At 35.6% G+C, this 15,515-nt stretch overlaps 1 protein-coding gene and 1 pseudogene across 1 annotated transcript; one reads left to right on the top strand and one right to left on the bottom strand.

Annotated features, from left to right (window-relative positions):
- Positions 1–2,335: 2,335 nt before the first annotated feature.
- Positions 2,336–2,839, bottom strand: LOC120189010. The gene has a single exon (XM_039192361.1). The coding sequence runs from the start codon at positions 2,837–2,839 to the stop codon at positions 2,336–2,338; it is 504 nt and encodes a 167-aa protein (XP_039048292.1).
- A 1,248-nt stretch (positions 2,840–4,087) lies between these two features.
- Positions 4,088–14,732, top strand: LOC120188921 (annotated as a pseudogene).
- Positions 14,733–15,515: the final 783 nt, after the last annotated feature.

Here is a 15,515-nt window from a genome sequence, read left to right as displayed (position 1 = left end):
CTCCTTTTGACTTGGTTGTAAGCTTTTAGTGGGAGAAGTTGGCGCTGTTGGATGTACACGCCTGCCGCCCGGCTGGCTCATGCATGCACCCATGGCTAGCTTACCTAGGGCGCTAGTTTTTTTTTTTAGTTGGCACATCAAGGTAATAAGGTCGTTACACTCGCAGGACCAAGGACTCGTGTTAATAAATAAACGAGAGATAATTTGAGTGACATCTTCTTATGATATATGTTCTGATGTATTTTTAGTCTATTGACAATATACACATTTTATAAATATAAATGCTTAACACTTATCTTTACCGCTGATGATATTGAATAAATTCAAAATCTATAAAATTTTAAATTAAGTAAATTTATAATTTTATTCTTAAAAAATTGTAATATTTATATCTCAAAACCGATCGTGAATCCATAACCGACATCATAGCTAGTTGCTGCTTAATTCGGATTCTCTCACGGCCATATTTGTCAAAAGAAAAACAGACTGGAAAGTTTTGATATTAATTAACAAAAAAATATGCAACATAAGCACTGTATTGATACTGATATTCGCCACTAACTATGAGCAGTTTTTGCTAATTTACATATAAAATACTAATAAATTATATCATTAGCCACTAAATTTTAGATTTTGTATAGAATTTAGTACTAAACTTTGAAACGTTTCATTATCATTGAATTTTAATTTATGTTTCAATTAAGATATTGGAATGTGAAATTCGAAAAGATACGATAATGTGGCAATTTGGTGCTGATGAGGAAGTCAAAAATAATATTTTTTATTTTACCTCAACATCGTCTTTATCAAAATTATGGTTTTTTACTCATTTTTTATTATTGTTGGAATCCGTCATTTTCATTTGGTCACCCTAATCCCTAGACATTGATGAACATGCCTCATCGTCTTAAATCACTTTATCAATTTAGATTTTCAATACCTCTTTAAAACTCACAAAATTTATTACATAAAAATCTACTTATTTTGGGGTTATGATTTTTTCCCGAATTTGAGGGGTTTTGGAAGTTTGTTCAAAAATTTGAACAGGGAGAAGCGTTCTTTCAAGGAGATGAACAACCTAAAGTTTAATAATTTAGCAATCTAATACACTAATTGAATCGCAAACTAAAGTTTAATATTAAAATTGAAACACTTTAAAGTTTAATATTAAAATCAATATATAGCATAAAGTATGATGACTAAAGATGTAGATTATCCTAATAAAAAGTTTATATATAATATTACTTATTTATGGTCAATGACAGTCTAAAGAATGTAATAAATTCTTCAAAAACGCAGTGCCTTTTATCTTTGATTATTTTACTCAAAAGCCATTTTTTTTTATTAAGGGATTCTAAATATAGTACATGAAACAAAGGGATCATTTGAATGTGATTTGAGGCTTGACCCCCTCCCTACTTTTTAATATAGGCTACTTTTACAAATAAAGGGGGTTATTGATCCACTAGGCCTCACACTCACATATAATATATAGTTTCAATATCCCAGTGGCATAAATAAAAATGTGCCATTGGACCCACAAACGAACAAGAAAACGAACTAAGAAATCAACAATTTTCTTGGGCATTTACTCTTCCTCCTTTTCCTTCCATCTTCTCACTTCATATATCATTTAGGGTTTGTTTTTCACGAGAGAATCAATGGTGGTGGAGAAAAGGAATGTCAAAGTATGGATTGAAAACCTTGAATAAAATGCAATTTATATTATCTAAATCCCAAGATGAGTTTCAAATACTGTGTATATATCTCTTGCGAATATGTTTAATATTTTTATATATTTGAATGTGTATAACGAATACTGACAAATTCCGATAATATCCGTGAAAAGAAAACGCACAACCGGTTGAGCTTTGACATTAAAATAGATACATGTGTATATAATATATTCTTTAACCCCAAAGAGAAAAGGATGGTTTCTCCAACCTACAAAGTTGCCCAGTGGTCCAATAGTTGGTTTCGGCGGCGGATTATTTTAAATCAGACAAAAGCTTGAGGCATATGGAACAACATAAAACCCACCACCCTACCACTTATTCTTGTGTTCTGCTATAGATAGTAATAAAAAAAAAACTATGCCCATTTATTAAGATATTCCCCCAAGTAAAGATGATAATAGCAATATATCTTTGCATCAAACTCGATATCCATAAGTTACATAAGAAAGTATCACAATAAAACGATGTTGTTTTATTCATATCATCTTATCGTGTGAACGGAACATTGATTTAAAAAAATTAACATGATAATACTAATATATGTTTGCATGAAAGTCGTTATCCATAAGTTACATAGAACAAAGAGAATGAAGTGAAAATCATGGTGATCTTAGTCTTCCTCCACATGAGAAAGTCACACTGCAGGCTTCTCCGACACTGACAATGTATCGATGCAGAGGCCACGACAGGAAGAGAGGCAAGTGTGTTAGAATATCGCACACACATACCGTCTCCACCATCTTCAGCCATCGGCAACAGTAGCCTTGTTCGGGCGAGATCCCCTTAGGCTTATCCCTATGCTTGTGCTTGTGCCTGTGCCTGTCTCCTTCCCGCCCCGTGCCATTTCCGTCTCCTCGACGACTACTTCTAGTTCCATTTCTACGTCCGTTTCCTTCGTCCGTTGCATCGGACGATTGAAAAGGCGACGGGACTAACAGGATCGTTCCGCACGCGAAGTTCACTAGGGTCAGTTGGGAAGCGCATAGCGGACGGAGGTGGGGCGGTGGTAGTTCTCGCCTTGGTGGCATTATAGGCAGTGGAGTAGGCAAGGCCACGAAGAACATCGAGACGAGAAACAGTATCGGAATCCCAGCCCTACTCATTATGCACCGGTGAAGCAGGGGGGTTTTGGGGTTCTCACCATTGTTGTTACTTCAATTTATATAATCTCTTGATTTCATGAAGTTGGTGCTTTGTTTAATTTGAGGCAACTAAGAAGATTAAACAACAGGGGTGACAAAGTGAATGAGGGATGGTTTGTTGACGCTAATTAGAGAAGTTAGGTTCTCAAAGAGTTTGATTATTATTGGCATTCCATTCATAGAGTGTGAAGACTTTGTTAGGTACCAAATTGTTGAGACTTTTAAATATGGATCCTCAGAAATTGAATGTTTACTGAAATTGCATGAGATGGTATTTCCAAAACAAATGTAAATTTGGTGATATAAGCCCTTATACTTTATTCAAATGATCAAATCAGATATGAATAAGCGCTTAAACTTTGATTGATATCTAAATAAGTACTTAATCTTTAACGTGTAAAAGTAGGCTTTTGTCTTTAATATAAATTCACAAATATAAAAAAAGTCCAAAATTCCTAAATGATACATATATTTTAAACTAAAATTACTCTTAAGATATTTCATTTTATATACAATGTATTCATCAACAAATTTTTAATTAGTATACGAATAAAACTTAAAAATAACTAAACCATAAAATATAAAATATAAAATCAAAACTATAAAATCCTAAACCAAAACTATAAAACACTAACATTAGATTTCAAAAGACAATTTACTATTTTTTTTAAAAAAATCTAAAATGTATATTCCGTTAGCCACGTTGTTTATTTGAACCAATAAAATATTTTTTTATGTATTTAAACATTTCACGGCAGATAAAGATATACTCTACCGTTTATATAAAAAAATTGTCATTTCCATAAAGTAGTTAAAAGAAAATATTATTTTTTTTAGAGGTTTTAGGTTCGAGCAGTGAAATTCGTATGATATATGTGTCTATTTACACTTATTATCAATTAATTATAATTTTTTTAAATAAATATTTATAATTATTCTGTACTAAAATAAATTTACAATTGTGTAACTAATTTGTAAGAGTATTTTTTTATAATATATAAAAAAGCCTGAATTGAGGTTGTTGTCGGTTTGACCCATAGCAGCATTTTGGGCCGATAATGGGGTTTCCCGAACAAAAACAGCAGCAAAATTCATTATTATAACGTAGAAATGGAGACTGATTTTATAAATAACAAAGCTCTCAACTCTAATTTGACCGCTGTTCACGTCTCTGATCTCTCTTTTAAAAAATCTCTAACGTTGCTGTCCCTTTGTCATTCACTCGTAAGTCGTACGCGTCGCACCGCACCCCAACCACTCAGAAAATCAAACAAACAAAAAGCAAGACCCTTCACCGGGAATGCTGTTGGGAAACGCCAGAGCCGTAGCTCGGACATTCATGGCGTCGCCGTCGCCCAAGGACATCGTCTTCGAGCCCGATGACATCCCTTTCGGCTCCTTTGAGTGGTTCTTCTTTGCGGGAATTTCCTGCTTTCTCGTGCTCTTTGCCGGCATAATGTCCGGTCTTACCTTGGGATTGATGTCTCTGAGTCTTGTTGACCTCGAAATTCTACAGAGAAGCGGAACTATCACCGAGAAGAAGCAAGCTGGTAAATTCCTATTTCGATTTTCCACAACTAGTCCGAGTAATTAAATACGCTGACTTTACTGTTTCAAGTTATAGAATTTTGATATCATAGACCAGAGTGAAAACCCATAATTTCTTTAGCCTTGTTTAATGCCCAATTATTATAATTTATTGACATCATTGCATGTCTGCAGCTGTTATCTTACCAGTTGTTAAAAAGCAACGTCAGCTTCTGGTAACTTTGCTTCTGTGTAATGCTTGTGCCATGGAGGTGAACGTTTATATTTTGTTATTAAAATTATTGATGGTTTTAATGACGCCATATATATATATATATATATATATATATATAGTTGGGTAGCTAATAGCATTTCTTTTGCTTATCCTTATCCTTATGCTCTTGATTTTGTGTTCTTGCTGGCTCTTCCTATAACACTTGATAAAATGTTTCACCCCTTTGTTGCAGTGTTGCTGTCTGTTACTTTTGTTCTGTTTTTTGGAGAGGTATTACATTTTGTGTTTCTTAATGCTTCATTCTCAGCTATATAAGCCTTTTGAAGGGATTTATTTACTTTATATAAGTCCTTTTTTTGGATCAGATAATTCCACAAGCAGCATGTTCGAGATACGGACTCGCTATTGGTGCGAATTTTGTGTGGCTCGTGCGTATTTTGATGATCATTTGTTATCCCATTGCTTACCCAATCGCAAAGGTAGTATCCCGTCGTAATTCCTTGACTAAAAATTGTGATTATAGTATTCTACTGGCATTACTTGGATAACGAGGTAGCTTCCCTTTTGAGTTTATACTACTTCAATCACCTCGAAAGCATTCGTGTTTGGTTAGTAAAAGGGTTGTTGTTCAATACGATTCTAAGTGTTAGTAGGTCTTTTAGAGGATTTGCATTGAGCAAAGTAACAAGTTCTAATGAATTCAGTAGTGTGCAAAGTGCCTTGGAACCTTCAGTATTTGATGCCTAAATCTTGATACCTTTTTACTCCATTCAGTCCAATTATATTCTGGATACCCCTAGGTATATGATATTCTTTGAGAGTTGTGGTTTCTTGGATGTTGAACTCTGTTAGAGGTTTTATACCACAAACTTCTGAAATAGCATTCCCTTTTCTACTTATTCTCCTACGTTCTTGGGAAATATGGCTTTAGGTTTTGGATGCTGTGATCGGTCATGGTGATGCATTGTTTAGACGGGCTCAATTAAAAGCCCTTGTCTCCATCCACAGCCAAGAGGTAACTGCTTAAACTAGACCAGATAATATTGCTGAAGTAAGTTGTCTTTGTTTCATTTGAACTTCCATTGACTTGTCATTTGTGTCCTTTATAGGCCGGCAAAGGTGGTGAACTAACACATGATGAGGCAACCATCATTAGTGGTGCACTGGATTTAACCGAAAAGGTAAATGTTGTTATTGGAATTGAATTCCATTAGTAAATGTTGTTATTTGATAACACACTATGAACAAGTACATTGAAATCTGGATCTTATTTATGCAAAAGCAGCTTGATAAAACATACAAACACTAAATCTGTTATAATCTAAAGAAATAAACTAAAGAAGAGAGAAAGAATAAAATAGGTAGTGAAAGAGAAATATGATTATTGAATTTAGGAGATTTTAGTAGTTTAAATAAACTGAATTGTTGACTTCTAATAGGACTTATCTGCTAAAGATAAAATTCTATCTAGAGACAGAGAATACAAAGATTTCTAAGACTTGTCCTTTTTTTTATCATAAAAGACTCCTAAACAAACAAGACTTCTACACGGTTGATTCTAACAAAAACTAACTAGTTCTAGTTGCGAAATAGTAACAGATCTTTTAATTGGAATTTGGACAGTGAACACCTGCCTCTGACGTTTTGGAAACTTCCCTGTCCAAAATGCTTAGGTTGTAATCTGCAAGGTTTTGATAGCCTTCTAAAGGTTCTAAAGCTGCCCCCTCCCCCTCTCTCTTCCTTTTTGAAGTGCTTGGCCTTTTTGAAGTTTATTACTTTCATTTTTAATTTCCCACTTTTATATAGCTCAGAAGTTGATAAAAGTCCATTGCCAGAGTCTTTTGTAAAATGGGTGCAATCATGATGCTTCTTGTACATGCAGACTGCAAAGGAAGCTATGACACCCATTGAATCAACATTTTCCTTGGATGTTAATTCGAAATTGGATTGGTTAGTTTCATCCGGATGGTGTTGTTTCTGTTATCACATCATTTTTGTTTCTTCATCTAGCCATTGAAACAAGTTAGAGGTGACACACACTCCTATTGCTTTGCTATTCTGGGGAAAGAAAAGAGTAAAAAACTGAGAACATTTCTATCTGTATATTTGAGGAAAGGATTGAATTTAATTTGTACCTTATATTGGTAAGATGCAAACTAGGCATGCTAGAAGTTTAATAAGAGTTTATGTGGAAAATGAATTTTCTTATGAGTGGTGGATCTTGTGATAGGTGGACTTATTTTCTAGTTGGTTCTGCAATTTGGAATATTACAGTTTTAGGCTTAGATTAAGAACCCTATCCTAATGTGGAGCATACCTTCTTTTACTTCTTTAATGCTTTTCCTGCCGCTTCTTTTAGCATGACACTATTGGAACATGATTGACTTTAAAGATCATCCCCTCTCGGTGTTAAAATCCTAAGTGCTTCATTCAATATTAGTATCGGAGTTGGGTCATAAATCGATTTATCTGCCTTTGGTGCAGGGAGTTGATTGGAAAAATTCTTGCACGTGGTCATAGTCGTATCCCTGTCTATGTTGGGAAGCCGAAAAATATCATCGGGTTGTTACTGGTATGTTAAGTTACCCATTGGCTTTCCAATGGTTTTCTTTATATTGAAAGTTACTGGTCGCAGTTCAACATTGAATTAAATTTTCCTTCTAAAGATTCTTACAAATTTTCCTTTGCTATGAGATTTAGGTGAAAAGTCTTCTCACAGTACGTCCGGAGACTGAGACACCAGTTAGTGCTGTTTCCATTCGCAGAATTCCTAGGTATATACATGTAATACCATTGTTTTTTTATTTCTCTCTATACATGAAGAAAGTATGACTTCTCATGCATCAACATCTCAGGGTTCCAGCACATATGCCTTTGTATGATATCCTCAATGAATTTCAAAAGGGAAGCAGTCATTTGGCAGCTGTAGTGAAGGTTAAAGGAAAGACCGAAGACCCTCAATACCTTGATTATGGAGAGAAATTTGATGAGCATAGAGTTACCAATGGGAATTCTCAACTAACAACCCCTTTGCTGACCAAATATGACATTAAACCACAGTGTTATTGATGTTGAGAAACCTAGGCCTATCACGATCAAGACAACTCTTCTACCTAATGGTGTCACAGCCGGTACCTTGCAGCAGTTTTCAGAGGATACCGAAGATGGGGAAGTCATTGGTATTATTACCCTAGAAGATGTTTTCGAAGAACTTCTCCAAGTATGTTCTGTTTCTGTCTGTTCTATCACTAATTCTTCTAGCTAAATTAAATTCTTTTTTCACCCGACTTAATCTTCCAATTTATTTTACTAAGCTCGGTAGTTTGCAACTAATTTTCTAAAAATGTGTTTTACCATGGAATTTTTAGATTGTCTCTCTTTAAATGCATTATGCAAATTGGATAGGTGGTACTTACTGAACCCTTTCTACATTGTAGGAGGAAATTGTTGATGAGACTGATGTATATATTGATGTACATAAAAGGTACTGTTTTTTTGGTTTTCATCTATTTTCGTTTATGCTTTCTCTCTTTCGGTTTGGCTAATTATTTCATTGAACATGAAATAATCATTTTTCCCTTTTATAAAGGATACGAGTGGCTGCTGCTGCGGCTTCATCTGTTGCACGTGCTCCATACAGTCGTAGATTGACTGCTCAAAAGCCTTCAGTTAGTAAACAACATTTACTTCTTAATATCATGTGTCTCTTGCTTGCATCGTTAGACCATTAGCGAAGTAACAAACTAAAAGGAGTATTATTTGGTGATACTCCTAGTTGACCCTGGAGATAAATTAAATCGTGTCCATGATTATATATGGTGTAGAAAGAAAACTTTTGGGCATCCTCCATCTATGCTATCTCCCAAACCTTCCTATTTGGAAGTGCATGTGTACAAATAGGTGTTATAGTTGGAGAAGAAGACGAAGAACGAAGGAACGAGCAAAATTTGGGAATGGAGAAAGGAGGGTTAGGGATTCTGGAGAAAGGAGGGTTAGGGATTCGGGAGAGTAAATTGGGGATTGAAATCAGAAAAGGAATTGAAAAACGAGGGGAGTTTGACTTATCTGATGAAGTGGAGGCGGGCCAAGGGAGTTTGGTGCGAGATGGAGTGGCCCAGTCAATTGGCCCAATACTTGAACAGCACAAGGAATCAGTTTGTTAAGCAATTCAGTTATAGAAGATTGCCAGATGGCATTACTAGATTTACCAGTACGAATTTGTAACTAAATAATACCTCTGGTAGAGCACATTTCTTCTCTATGATTTGAATGAATGAGAATTTCCTTTTTGTAATCCCTTTCCTTCTTTTACAACCTTTCTTCTTCGATAATTTCTTCTCTCTTATCCTCAATCTACAACAAATTGGTATCGAGAGTCTCGGTTCTGGCAAGCAGTGGGCATGACAAAGAAGACTCAGAACATGACTGAAGTTGATCTATCAGGCCTGCAAAAACAGATGGAGGAATTGACAGCATTAGTGAAGCAGGGACAGGATGAAGCTAACCCACCTAAGTGGTGGGAAACACAATAAAACAAAATCACAGCATTGGAGTCAAGGATGGCTACTAATCAAGGGTATGTTGAAGAGTTGTTAAAGATTCTAACAGGCATAACGGGGGAGCAAGAACATGCTGATGGTGAACAGGTACAAACTCCTAATGCTTTTAAAAATGGAGAGAAAAATCCTGTTTTGGTAACTGTGGTTAAGGACAAATCCAGATTTGCTTATAAAACAGATGAGCCTGGGATATTAAGAACTAAACCTGATGATTGTTTAGCCCTTAAGAATAGTTCTAGACATGAAAATCTAAAAGGTGAAAATAGTGAATCTAGACCTATTCTGTTAGGTCAGGAAACAGAAAAAAAGCTCAGGGGATTCATTTAACAGCTCAGGTACTATGTGGCATAGACCTAAAATAGAGCTACCATTCTTTGAGGGGGTTAATCCTAGGGGATGGATTCAGAAATGTCTAAAATATTTTTCCATTTGTGGTGTTCCTGTTGAGCAGAGAGTAGAGGTAGCTACTATGTATTTAACAGGCAAGGCTGAAATATGGTTTGATGGGTATATTATGCAAAAACACCATGTTACATGGCATGAATTTGAGGTTGATCTTTGTTACAGATTCAGTGACAGATCTTTTTATGATATTGTAGAGGAGTTTACTAAATTGACTCAGAAAGGGACTGTAGAGGATTATCAGGAGAAGTTTGAGGAGTTACAACCTAATATGCTCTTGCAGAATCCTACTTTGACTGAGGAATTTTTTGTGTCACTTTTTATTAGTGGACTCGGAGATGATATTAAGCATAGAGTTAAAGCTTTAGATCCTAAGAATTTGTCTGAAGCATGTAAGCAAGCTAAACTCTATGAACTATCTGTGGAGTTTGAGAACAGAAGGTTGAGGCCTTCTTTTAAATCCCCACCCTACCCAAACCCTATTACTGTTTCAAAAACATCTTCACTGCCAGTAACTACGAAACCTACAACAACATCCATTCTTAAACAGAATCTTATTGAGTACAGAAGGCAGAACAATCTTTGTTTTAAATGTGGTGAAAAATACTTCCCAGGTCATCAGTGCAAAAACAAACAACTGAACATGATTACTAAGGAAATTGATACTTCTCCAGTAGAATTTTTGCCTATAGACTCAGATCAGTCTCCACAAACAGAAGAAAAAACCTTAGAAATTTCTATGAATGCAATTACTAGTTCTATTGGTCATATTACATTGAGAATCCAGGGCACCATACAAGGAAAATCATTAAGTATCCTAATTGATAGTGACACTACACAGTTTCTTGACTCCTAAATGGGCTGATGCTGGCATTCAGATTACTACCCCTCATCCTTTGGCCATCACTGTGGCTAATGACCAACAACTATTCAGTATTGCTAGATGCAATCAAGTACAGTGGCAAATGCAGGGACATACTTTTTTGCATGATTTTAGATTACTTAAATTGGGTGGAAGTGACATGGTTTTAGGAGTGGATTGGATGAAGTTATTTAGTCCAATACTAATGGACTTCAATAATATGACTGAGTTTTGATCATGAAGGGAAGCAAATTTGTATTCAAGGACATCAACCCTCAAATGAATTGCAGCAAATTTCAGGGGCTACATTACTAAAAATGAGTGCAAGGGATTATGATATTATGGGCCATATTGTCCTATTGACTATGGCAGGAGCTTCTTCTTATATTCCTATGGAACTCCAACATGTATTGGAGAAATACAACTCAGTTTTTGTTGAACCTGAAGGCTTACCTCCTCAGAGGTCTCATGATCATTCCATTCCACTTAAACCTAATGCCATACCAGTTAATCTAAGGTCTTACAGATTTCCTCACAATCAGAAGGCTGAGGTTGAAAAACAGATAACTACAATGCTTTCTTCTTCTGTCATTCAACCTAGCAGGAGCCCCTTTGCCTCTCCTTGCCTTCTTACTAAAATGAAGGATGACACTTGGAGGTTTTGTGTGGATTACAAACAACTAAATAGCCTGACTATTAAGGATAAGTTTCCTATTCCTATAGTGGATGATTTGTTGGATGAGTTACATGGGGCTGTTTACTTTTCAAAAATTGATTTGAGGTCAGGCTATTAGCAGATTCGAATTAAACCAGAAGATATCTATAAGACTGCATTTAGAACACATCAAGGCCATTATGAATTTAAGGTAATACCTTTTGGCCTTACTAATGCTCCTGCTACATTTCAGGCCCTTATGAATGAATTGTTTAATTCTTTCCTTAGAAAATTTGTTTTGGTTTTCTTTGATGATATCTTGGTGTACAGCAGCAGTATGACAAACCATGTTGAACATTTACAGTTAGTTTTGGAAGTTTTGCAAAAGAACCAATTATTTGCAAAACTTTCCAAATGTTTTTTTGGGCAGATTAAAGTGGAGTATTTGGGCCATATTATATCTGCTGCAGGGGTGTCTACAGACCCTAGTAAAGTGGAAGCTATGCATAATTGGCCCAAGCCTAAATCCCTTAAATCTTTTAGAGGATTTCTTGGTCTGACAGGGTACTACAGACGATTTATTAAGAATTATGACATTATTAGCAGAACATTGACACAGATGTTAAAAAGGATGGGTTTCAATGGACTTCTGCTGCTTATTCTGCTTTTGAGGATCTTAAGAAAGCTATGTCTTATGCTCCAGTTTTAGCACTACTAGATTTTGCTAAGACATTTTATCTGGAAACAGATGCTAGTTCTGGGGGTATAGGGGTTGTTCTTTCACAAGAGGGAAGACCTATTGCTTATTTAAGTAAAGCTTTAAGTCCTAGACACTCAGCTCTATCTATTTATGAAATGGAATATCTTGCTATTCTATTGGTTGTTTCTAAATGGAGGCATTATTTGGAGAATAGACCATTTGTTATTAAAACTGATCATGAACCATTAAAATTTCTGTTGGAGCAGAAGTTAACTACCACTATTCAGAAGAAAGGGTTGACCAAGTTATTGGGATTAGACTATACTATTCAATATAGAAAGGGGAAATCAAATGTAGTTGTTGATGCTTTATCTAGAACATGGGAGGATCAAACTCATTGTTTGGCTATGGGAGTGACTGTTTTGGTTCCTACTTGGGTTCAAGAGATTGAAGACAACTATAAGAATGATTCTATAGCTCAAAATTGGATTTCCATTCTAACTATTAATCCTGCTGCTGACAATAAATGGAAATATTCTAAGGCTGTTCTTAGATATGATGGGAGGGTTTATATTGGAGCTAATGGAAGCCTTAGGTTGAAAGTTATACAGACTTTGCATGATTCTCCTCAAGGGGGACATTCTGGGGCACATGCTACATATTATAGGATTAGGTCAAATTTTTATTGGCCAAATCTTAAAGCTATGGTTGCTACCTATGTGAGATCTTGTGAAGTTTGCCAGCAAACTAAGGTGGAACATGTAGCAAAACCTGGTTTGCTACAGCCCCTTCCTGTTCCTAATCAAGCTTGGGAAATCATTACTATGGATTTCACTGAAGGATTGCCTACTTCCTTCAAGAAAAATTGTATTTTGGTAATTGTGGATAAATTCACCAAATACAACCATTTTCTACCTCTATCTCATCCTTATTCTGCAGCAGAGGTTGCTAAGCTCTACTTAGACAGTGTTTATAAACTACATGGTCAGCCTAAAATGGCCATTTCTGACAGAGATAAGACCTTTACTAGTTTGTTTTGGAAAGAATTGATGAAACAATTGGGTACAAGGACACTGTTCAACATTGCTTATCATCCTGAAACGGATGGACAAACAGAGAGGGTTAACCAGTGTTTAGAACAATATTTAAGGGGAATTTGTTTTTATCAGCCTAGATATTGGGCTAAATGGCTACCTCAGGCAGAGTGGTGGTACAACACCACTTACCATACAACTTTAAAATTAACTCCTTTTTAGGCTTTATATGGGTACAAACCACCTATTATGCTTTGGCTAACATATACTACAGTTCAGTCAGTTAGTGAAATTATGACTAACAGGGAGTATATAAGGCAGTTAGTCAAGCATCCATTAGAATTAGCCAGTAACAGAATGAAGCAGCAGTCTGATAAAAGTAGAACAGAAAGGGTTTTTCAAATTGGAGAATTGGTGTACCTGAAGTTGTAGCCATATAGACACTCTTCGATTACCCTGCGAAAAAATCTTAAGTTAGCAGCAAAATATTTTGGACCATACAAGATACTCGAAAAAATAGGTGAAGTAGCTTATAGACTGGATTTACCTGATTCTTCGAGACTCCACCCTGTATTTCATGTAAGTTTTCTGAAGAGATTCATCGGGGATTCATCAGTGACTGCTACAGATCCTCCTGTCATAGACGAAGATGGTCAGTTGCAAATAAAACCCTGGAAAACTATGGGAAGACGAATCGTAAATAGAAATGGAAAACCAGTTACTCAGCTTTTGGTTCGATGGCAAAACTTGGATGAATCGAATGATACTTGGGAAGATTATTCGTTTCTATGTGGCCAGTTTCCTACGTTTGATCCTTGGGGACAAGGCTCGTCTCGTGGGGCGGGTATTGTTATAGTTGGAGAAGAAGAAGAAGACGAAGAACGAAGGAACGAGCAGAATTTGGGAATGGAGAAAGGAGGGTTGGGATTCTGGAGAAAGAAGGGTTAGGGATTTGGGAGAGTATATTGGGGATTGAAATCAGAAAAGGAATTGAAAAACGAGGGGAGTTTGACTTATCTGATGAAGTGGAGGCGGGCCAAGGGAGTTTGGTGCGAGATGGAGCGGCCCAGTCAATTGGCCCAATACCTGAACAACACAAGGAATCAGTTTGTTAAGCAATTCAATTATAGAAGATTGCCAGCTGGCATTACTAGATTTACCAGTACGAATTTGTAACTAAATAATAGGTCGCACCTTTCTTCTCTATGATTGTCAATCAATTTCTTGTAGAGCACATTTCTTCTCTATGATTTGAATGAATGAGAATTCCCTTTCTGTAATCCCTTTTCTTCTTCTTCTACAACCTTTCTTCTTCGATAATTTCTTCTCTCTTATCCTCAATCTACAACAATAGGTCGCACCGACATGAAATTGATTGACATTATACTTTGTCCCATCAAAGACATTACGAGATATAAGCTTTCTGTACTTTCAAAGACCTACAGAATGTTTCACTAATATCCTTCAATTTACCTTCTCATATCATTCAGGGTGTTCAAGGCAAGCAGGGACAAATGACAAAGAAATCTATGGATGATTCACAAACAGGGAGATCTTAGGCAAAGTCCAACGATCTTAGCCATGCAAAGCATAACCGAATACGTGCATCTTACTCTCCTTACCGTGTGTTGTAACTTCTCTTATTAGGCAAAGTTAGAAAATTAGGCATGTCTAGTGTAAAAGAAAAAAAAGGCAAATTTTGTTTATGGTAGTTAATACCTCTAGTAGCAAACCAACTATCTTAGGCATGAATCTTAAATATAGTAGGCAAGACAAATGTTTTGTTTAGAGTCTGTTGTTCAGAGTCGGATTGATCTTTCTTTTTCATGTTTAGAGCATCTTGGCTTGGATGTAAAAATGCAACTTCACTTAATGTATGAAATAACACAGATGGATGATTGTATGACTTCTTTCTAATGAATCGGAGATATGTTTATTCAACCATTTTGCCTGACCATGTATGTATGAACCTCGAAAGGTTAGTCTTTGTGGACTATAAACGGATACGGAAAGACTAAGGTTAGATTACAGATCTCGACCCGTTCCAAAACCTGAAAGTTAGATCATTCTAACACAGGAGCAACACAGTACCTCTACATATAATATAGTCTTATTTGTCTACTGTTGCAGCTTGAGGTATACCCAAACCCCTTTCTTTTGGGTAAGACTAAGCCATATGATTTTTTTTTGCTTTATGGTATGTCAATAATTTAATATATGTTATATCAACAATAAGCTAATAATAAATATTTATTCTTAATTAATTAATGATTTATATTTTAAAAAGGGTAGGTTAAGAGTGATGGGAGAGGGTTTAGGAAGGTGTATGGAAATACTCAACTGAACTCACAGTCACAACATTATAGGTAACAAACAAACATTGCAATTTATTCTTTCCTTAAAGATCATAACTTCGGAGTGGACTGTGGGAGCTTAAAATTTATTGGAATTTGTAATTTAATTTCTACAAATATCGTGCTTGAACTTTAAATTTCAATAAATAATAATATTCCTATCGAGATTACTTAAATTTTTCAGTTTACAGTGTTAAATATATGCTCTTGTAAATAAAATGACTGTTTTATACTATTTATTTACAATTCAATAAATATATTGAAACTGACAGAACTCAGAATTAATTGGAGGAGAAAGATGAAATAATT

The sequence above is a fragment of the Hibiscus syriacus genome, unplaced genomic scaffold (genome assembly GCF_006381635.1).
Source record: "Hibiscus syriacus cultivar Baekdansim isolate YM2019G1 unplaced genomic scaffold, ASM638163v2 tig00116951_pilon, whole genome shotgun sequence".
Classification (NCBI taxonomy): Eukaryota; Viridiplantae; Streptophyta; class Magnoliopsida; order Malvales; family Malvaceae; genus Hibiscus; species Hibiscus syriacus.
This window is presented reverse-complemented; position numbering and strand designations above follow the sequence as displayed.